Source organism: Nycticebus coucang, chromosome 3 (assembly GCF_027406575.1).
Source record: "Nycticebus coucang isolate mNycCou1 chromosome 3, mNycCou1.pri, whole genome shotgun sequence".
NCBI classification, from domain to species: Eukaryota; Metazoa; Chordata; class Mammalia; order Primates; family Lorisidae; genus Nycticebus; species Nycticebus coucang.
The window spans coordinates 124,080,117-124,089,021 of NC_069782.1; the positions used below are offsets into that span (position 1 = coordinate 124,080,117).

The 8,905-nt window shown below is 36.2% G+C and overlaps 1 protein-coding gene across 1 annotated transcript in view; it reads left to right on the top strand.

Moving 5' to 3' along the window:
- The window catches only part of LOC128580646 (cytochrome P450 2C19-like), a 55,138-nt gene extending 46,233 nt beyond the window's left edge, over positions 1-8,905 (top strand). The window contains exons 8-9 of the mRNA XM_053582777.1: positions 4,813-4,954; positions 8,159-8,905. Coding sequence (XP_053438752.1) covers positions 4,813-4,954; positions 8,159-8,340 — 324 coding nt within the window. The 3' untranslated portion in view covers positions 8,341-8,905. The remainder of the gene's footprint in view (positions 1-4,812; positions 4,955-8,158) is intronic.

Sequence of the window (8,905 nt, forward strand, 5' to 3'; positions counted from 1 at the left end):
ACTGGTTAACATAGCCTCATAATTTTCTTTATAGAGGTCCTTCACCTCTTTTGTTAGGTATATTCCTAGGTATTTCATTGTCTTTGAAACTATGGTGAAGGGAGTTGTGTCTTTAATTAGCTTCTCATCTTGGCTGTTATTGGTGTACACAGAGGCTACTGATTGTGGACATTGATTTTATATCCTGAGACATTACTATATTTTTTGATGACTTCTGGGATTCTTGTGGTTGTCTTTGGGGTTCTCTAAGTATAAGATCATACCATCAGCAAAGAGGGAGAGTTTGGCCTCTGCTTCCATTTGGATGACCTTCATTTCCTTGTCTTGCCTAATTGTATTGGGTAGAACTTCCAGAACTAAGTTGAATAGTAGTGGTGACAGAAGACAACCTTGTCTGGTTCCAGTTCTACATCAAAAAGCTTTCAGTTTCACTCCATTTGGTAAGATATTAGCTGTGGGTTTGTCATAGATAGCTTCGATCAGTTTAAGAAATGTGCCACCTATATGCTTCAGTGTTCTAATTAGAAGGATGCTGTATTTTATTGAATGCTTTTTCTGCATCTATTGAGAGGATCATATGGTCTTTGTTTTTGCTTCTGTTGGTATGGTGAATAATGTTTATGGACTTGCATATATTAAGCCAGCCTTGCAACATTGGGAGAAACCTACTTGATCATGATGTATGACTTTTTTGATGATAAGCTATAATCTAATGGCTGTTTTGGTGAGAATTTTTGCATCTATATTCATTAGTGAAATTGGTCTGAAGTTCTTTTTTTTTAGTTGGGTCTTTTCCTGGTTTTAATATCAGGGTGATGTTTCCTTTGTAGAACATGTTAGGGAAGATTCTGTCCTTGTCAATTTTTTGGAATAATTTCTGCAGTATGGGAATAGCTCTTTGAAGGTTTGATGGAATTCTGGTGTGAAGCAATCACACCAGAATGTAACTCGGTGGCATCAGTTGTTATTTCCCCTTTATCATTTCTGATTGAGGTTACTAGAAATTTTACTTTTTTATTTCTAATTAGTCTGGCCAAAGTTTTATCAATTTTATTCATTTTTTCAAAAAACCAACTCCTTTTGGGCAGCACCTATGGCTCAGTGAGTAGGGTGCCAGCCCCATATACCAAGGGTGGTGAGTTCAAATGTGGCCTCTGCCAAAATGCAACAAAAAAATAGCCAGGCATTGTGGCAGGTGCCTGTAGTCTCAGCTATTCAGGAGGCTGAGGCAAGAGAATCATGTAGGTCCAAGAGCTGGATGTTGCTGTGAGCTGTGATGCCATGGTACTCTACTGACAGTGACAAAGTGATAAAAGATGCAATAAATAAAAAAAAAAAGCTCCTTGTTTCATAATTTTCTAAATTTTTTTTGTTTTCAATTTCATTGATCTCTGATTTAATTTTGGATATTTCTTTTCTTCTGCAGGGTTTAGGCTTAGGTTTAGTTCTTCTTTTTTCCAATTCCATAAAATGGCTTGTGAGTTTGTTGATATGCTCTCTTTCTGTTTTTCAAATGTAGGCTTCTAAAGCAATCAGTTTCCCTCTCAGGACTACTTTTGCTGTATCCCACAGGTTTTGGCAGCTTGTGTTTTTATTGTTGTTATACTCAAGGAAATTAATAATTTCCTTTTTTATTTCTTCCTGTACCCAACTGTCATTCAGCATAAGGTTGTTTCATTTTCATGCCTTTGTGTGGGGTTGAATGTTTTTGTTGGAGTTGAATTCCACCTTTAGTGCCTTGTGGTCTGATAAGATGCAAGGTAAAATTTCAATTCTTTTGATTCTGTTGAGGTTTGTTTTGTGTCCTAGGATCTGATCAATTTTGGAGAATGTTCCATGGGGTGATGAGAAGAATGTATATTCTTTATCTTTAGGATGGAGTGTTCAATATACGTCTGTTGAGCACAGTTGTTCTAGGGTCTCATTTAAGTCTCTTATATCTTTGTTTAATTTCTGTTTATAGCATCTGTCCAGCTCTGTGAGAGTAGTGTTAAAGTCCCCTATTATTATGGTGCTTTAGGATATCATATTGCTCAGACTAAGTAAGGTGTGTTTTAAGAATCAAGTAAGGTCTGTTTCTTTCTCCTATATGGTACTTCAGTACTTTTTTGTGTGTGTGTGCAGCTTTTGGCTGGGGCTGGGTTTGAACCCACCACCTCAGGCATACGGGGCCAGTGCCCTACTTCATTGAGCCACAGGCACCGCCCTACTTCAGTACTCTTAAAATCCCCAATCCTATACCACCACAAGATGAGAGAAGTGCAAAACTCAGATGTGTAGCAGCTTGATGGACTTTTTGTTGTTTTAGTTTGAAGCTATAATACTTCAGAATGAACAGGTCTTAGTACCTGGCAAGTTGTTTCTTTCAAATTTATTCTGCCTCTATAAGATTATTCTGGCTACCCCTAGGTGTACATATTTCCATATATTTTATAAATTACAGTTTATCAATTACCCAAACACTTTGGTGGAATTTCTATCAGGATGATATTGTACGGATCAATTCAGAAAAAAATGATATATTGACACACTGAATCTTTCAGTGAATGAATATATTTATTCTTCTAACTTATTTAGATAGTCTTTTATTTTCTTAGTAATATTTTGTTTTCAGTGTAATGGTTGGCAAATATTTTGTTAAATTTTTTTCTAGATAATTATTATTTTTGTTATAAATTTATGAAATGCCTTTTCTGTTCCTTTGTGCCTACTACATGTGAGTGAGAATATTACCTAATTGAATTTATCATTCTTCTTATGTAAATGTAACAACTTTTCTAAATTGACAAATCATTGCTAATTTGAATGTAGATTCATGAGGAATTTCCATGTACATTATTTTATATCTGGGCTAACACTATGTACATGTATTACATTTAGTTCTCGTTTTCCAATTCTTCTGTCCTTAATTTCTCTATGTTCTATTATCACACTGGCTAGGATTTCCAGGATCATTTTGAACAAAATTAGTGATATTGGGCAGCCTTGTTTCATTTATCATCTGCAAGAAAGGGTGGAGGTTTAACCTCTCATTGCTGAAAATAATGCTTTAAGTTGATTTAGGTGCATATTCTTTATCAGATTAGGAAAACTTCTCTTATTTATATATGAATTTTTGTCATAAATTTGTGTTTAATTTTATCAAATTGATTTTCCACCTCTATTGGCATGATGGCACATATTGGCTTCACCTTCCTTTCTAAATATACACATGTCTACACACACAGCTGGATTTGAAGTGCTTCATATTATTCAGGACTTCTGTATTTATGTTTATAATATATTTTGATCTATGATTTTATATTCTCAAAATTTTCTGGTCATATTTCTGATGTGAAGATAGTGCTGGTCTAATGTAATTAGGTAGAAATCTTCCTATATGTGGGTCTATTTTTATTGCCTTCCTATTCTCACTTTTATTCTTGTGACCAGTTAGCTGTATCTTTGAAATGCCTCACAATTTTTGGTTAAATGGAAACATGCAGAATATCAGAAGTATTTATCTCCTGGAAAGGATTTGTTCCTCTCCCATAGACAGTCATTATGATGTAAGACCTTTCCCTGATCCAGAATTGGACATGATATGAACATAGTTAGAAATAAACTGTAGCTGTTGGCTTACCTCTCTCATGTTTTTCCATGTCTGGAATCTTGAGACCAATTTTTGTCTTAGGAGCTGTACAATGCTTTCTAAGACATAGTATCCATATTCATCCAGATATTCTAGTTGCTATGCTAACAGCTACTTTATTCCATTTAAGCCAGGTCATATTGTTACTAAAATTAAAAATAGTATAACCCAAAGTTGTATTTTCAAGGGGAAAAAGTAAATGAGATTTGTAAAGCTGAAAAGTCTTATGCCATTATTAGTTTATGCAAAGTTCCTCAGTATAAAGTGGCACCAAAATATCTTTTTGCAGTGGGTCTGCTTTTTATGTATAATTAATAAAAATCTATGACAAGGTCCATTAAGACTATGTAAAAGTCCTGCTTCCCAAATCATGCACTGAACTGATGATTCTGACCTGCTTTTTAAAGCTAAGATTAATCTGCAATGAATATCTTACCCATACTTTTAATGGAGACAAACAAACTACATGCCAGTGATGAACACAATAGTTTTACGCTTGTTACCATATTTGTTGTTACTATCCAAGAAGATGATTTTTTAAATTAGAGCATATGATGATAAATGTCTTAACACAATAATTAAGTAAATGAGGGGAGGAATATATTAACCAGTATGATGTAAGCATTCCAAATTGTATATGAAATCAGCATGTTGTACCCCATAAATGCATTAATGTTACATGATCCACCTCTTTATGATTTAATAAAAAAAATCAAAAAGGACCTAAATAAATACTTTAAAAATATATTTAAAAAATAAATAAAATCCTTCTGAACAGACACTGCAGACATTTCAACTGCCAACAGAGGCTTCCATATTAAACCATACTCTAGACGTGAGATTTATGTGAAAACTAAAATGATGAAATAGAGCAGCAAGTGGAGGCAGACAATGATGTCCAAGGTTTATTACAAGGTGAAAAAATTCAGGTTTAGCACCAAAGTACCAGAGCACCCAATACGTCAAATGTGATTGATCTTGCCACTTTAGCAAGATCACTGGCACATGCCTTAACTTCATGTTGTTTATTACTGGGTCTGTCTGGGTGGAAATGTTGTTGTTCTCCTTGGACCGGTAATTCCTCCTATACAGATCAAAAGAATTCAAAAGTCAGGTATGATTATTTCTTCCAGTTCCATGACTTCTTTATATCTTGGTTTATTTATGTTTGTGGTTTCCAGGGCACAACCGTATTAACATCCCTAACATCTGTGCTGCATGACTGCAAGGAATTCCCCAAACCAGAAACGTTTGACCCTAGCCACTTTCTGGATGACAGCGGCAATTTTAAGAAAAGTGACCACTTTATGCCTTTCTCAACGGGTGATGTATATTCACTTATATTTATATTTCAGAGAACAAGATTGCTTTCTGGGATCAGGTGGAACTTCTCTGATTTGGCATAATTAATTAACTCCTTGTATGTGATCAGAGCATCACTTCCAGTGCCCATCTGTTTCCCCCATTATACTTCCTTGATCTTGGGCCAGATTAGAGGGGCTTCAGGAATTAACCCAGTTTTTCCAAATCATGAAAGTTAAAGTATATGTTGGTTGAATTCTGCCACTGAGTACATAACTGAAGTTCCCAAGAACTCCAGAACTCACTTATTCTTTCAGGTAATTATAAAAGATGCAGAGTTGCCATCTTTTTTTAAAAATGTATTTGGAGAGCATTCTCCTAAATAAAGTATTTCAAGATTGGAAAAGCAAGCATACCATGTACTCAATACTAAGTTGAAGCTAGTAGATAAACAACTACAGGCCCACCTGAGAGAAAAACACAATGAAATTCAAGAAGGAGGGAGGGGGAGAAGAGGTTTGGCAAGTTCCTACTTAACAGGCACAATGTAGGAGTGTATGGCACACTTCCTGGGTGAAGAATACAACTATGACTTGGAGTTAACTTTGTAAGTGCAAACAATGTAACCTAATCCTAAACGCCTTCATATTAATCTGAAAAAAAAAAAAAAAGAAAAATTCATTTATCCTTTCCTTACTGACCATAAGAAAGGTCTCTAACTCCAAAACTTCATTGAGTGTCTTCTATGTGGTGTTTCTCATCCCCCAACTTGAACTCTGGGAATACAAATGACCTCCGGCAAAGGAAGGAGTCTTAATAAGTCACTCCTACATTAGGGAAATAGATGAGTAAATGTGCTCATTATAATTCAATATGACCGGAGATGTGAGAGGAAAATGCACAGGCTGCAGGTGTAGCAGACAGAGAGAGAAGATGCCTGCCCTGCCCTCTCACATCCCACACTGAGGCATAATATGGAGTAAGCAATTCTGTTCTCATAGCAGAAAGGACATTTGAGTTTCCCCAAAAGAGGCAGAAAAAATAGAATGGGGAGAAAGCAGGGCATTTTAAAGGAGTTAATCAGCCACAGGAGAAGGACATTTCTCTAAATTAAAGATATCTCTGCCTAATAATCATGGAGGAAGGAAAACATCAGAAACATGGCTGGATACTCTGAAGTGGTTCTAGAGCATCTTGCTCTTTGTCTGATCAAATCAGGTATTTTGGATATTGGATCTCCATAGCTGTGATGTTAATGCCGAATCTCTGGACATGGAACCCCCATTCTATATTCTGTGGCCTTTTTAAACATTTCAGTTTAATGTGAGGTTACAGACAATTAGGTTACATTGTTGGTATTTGTTAAATAAAGCCTAAGTTGTAGTTGTGTCCCTTAACCAAGAGGTGTGCCATATACCCTTACATTATGCCTGTTAGGTGAGAGCACACCAATCCCTCTCCTTTCCCATACTTTCCTCTTCCTCCTTCCCCCACCCACGATTTGACTTTAATTGTGTTTTTCTCTTGTGCAGATGTGTAGTTGTTCATCTACTGGTTTTATATTAATATTGAGTACATTAGATACTTGCTTGTCCAATCTTGTGATACTTTACTAAGCGGAATGTTCTCCAAATCCATCCAGGTTAATACAAAAGATGGAAAGTCTCCATCTTTTCTTATGGCTGAATAGGAGTTCATGGTATATGTACATCACAGTTTATTAATCCATTCATGAGTTGGGTTGCTTCCATATCTTGCCAATTTGAATTGACCTGTGATGAATATTCTAGTGCATATGTACACATAGTAAAATCATTTTTGTTCCTTCTGGGTAGATACCTAGTAATGGGATTACAGGATCAAAGGAGTGCTCTACTGTGAGTTCCTTGAGTATTCTCCATACTTCTTTCCAAAGAAGCTATATTAGTTTGCAATTCCACCAACAGTATAAAAGTGTTCCCTTCTCTCCACATCTGTGCTAGCAGCTGCAGCTTTGGTTTTGTGATATGGGTTATTTTCACTGGGATTAGGTGATATCACAAGGTGGTTTTGATTAGCATTTCTCTGATAATTGGGTACAATTAGCATTTTTCATGTGTTTGTTTGCCATTCTGTGGCTTTTGATGTCTGCTTTGTATCTGGCACTCACTGTAGAATCCAAGATAAGGAGGAACTTGCCCTCACTTCAAAATTCATATTTTAGTGCAGTCAAAAATAAACAGAGATGTATGTTTCCAGGTGATCCCTGCTGTTTTCAACTCTTTGTGATGCCCTAATGAAGTTCCCAAGACTGGATAATTTACAAAGAACAGAAATTTATTATTCACAGTTCTGGAGGCACTGTTCCTGTAGATAATGCTCTCTTTGTGTCCTCCCATGGTGAAAGGAGAAAAAAAGCAAAAGGGGAAAATATTTCCCTTGCATCTCTTTTCCTAATGACAGGATCATTAGGCCAAGAAGTGCACAGCCCCATGACTTATTCATCTTATAAAGGCCACACCTCTTCTGTTGGCCACACCAATACTGTTGCATTGGGGATTAAATTTCAATACATAAATTTGAGAGAGAATCACTTAGAACATAACATATGCTTTAGTGGAAGAATTTAATATATTGTTGAGGAAACTCTGAGAGGACAGGACTTTATTGCTTGAGGGAATTGCAAAGGCCATAAAGAGGAAATGAAATTTGACCTGTGTCCTAAATGTAATATAAGAAAAGTGCATCTTAGGCAAAGGAACAACATGATATAAAACTTGACACAGAATTGTGTGTTGGAGAGTGATAAAACATGTGTGACTAGAGCTGATGGGAGAGGGTATGAAGAGTGGAAAGAAGATCATGGAATGTCAGACTAGGGTCAGGAATCATGAGAATGTGTGTGTATTTCTTGAAAAACATAAATGGAAACTCAAAACATTAAAATAGCAGTTTTAATAGGAGAATCCTTAATAAAGTGCTTGACATGGAGTTGATACTTAATATTTATTAAATGAATGGTGCCCCTTAAGATCAGAGCTTACATGTACAGAAAATTTGTCCATGCTTTTTGATCATTTGTCTTCCTTCCTTCCTTCCATCTAGTCATCCATTCATTCCTCCATCTGTCCAAGAATTCACAAAAGAGTTATTGTGTATCCTCCTTGCTTTAGTCACAAACACAGTATTTGTCATAGTCACTGCTACATGCAAGGAGTAATTACCATTTCTGTTTGTTATTTTTAGGAAAACGGATGTGTGCAGGAGAAGGACTGGCCCGCATGGAGCTGTTTTTGTTCCTGACCTCCATTTTGCAGAACTTTAACTTGAAATCTCTGGTGGACCCAAAGAACATTGACACCACCTCAGTTTTCAATGGGTTTATTTCTCTGCCACCCTTTTACCAGCTCTGCTTTATTCCTCTCTAAAGTAGGGCAGATGGTCTGAATGCTGCTGTTCTGGCCCATGCATCTCCCTCTCCTCTAGGGAATCATTTACCTCCTTTCTACTATCAGAGATGCTTTCTCTGACCTCTGATCTCATATCTCCACATTCCTTCTAGATCCAGTGGGCATCATAACTCATTTTAGGAGAGTTTCTTTACTCAAACATGCCTACTATTCCTAGAGTAGGAATATTCTATAACCCTTGTATTGATTTCTACATATACTAACCCTTACTTAATATTGAGTTATTAATGTTCTCACTGTAAAAGAGAGAAAATGATTAGGGTATGATAATTCAGACTTATTTCTCTTGCCCGTTTTAAATATATGCCATTATTAATTTTTGGGTGAGTTCTCAGACTTTCCTTCTTTTGTGCACACAACAAGTAAAAATATAAATGAAAGTAGAGTCCCAGGGGGCCATGCTGGTGCTCAAAATGATAAGCAAAGAGAAGGACATATGGGAAAAGGGTAAGGAAGTGCTCTTGGCTGCTGCCACCTAAAGTTACTCTATTGAAGGAAAATCTGTGATCAGAAGTAAATCAAA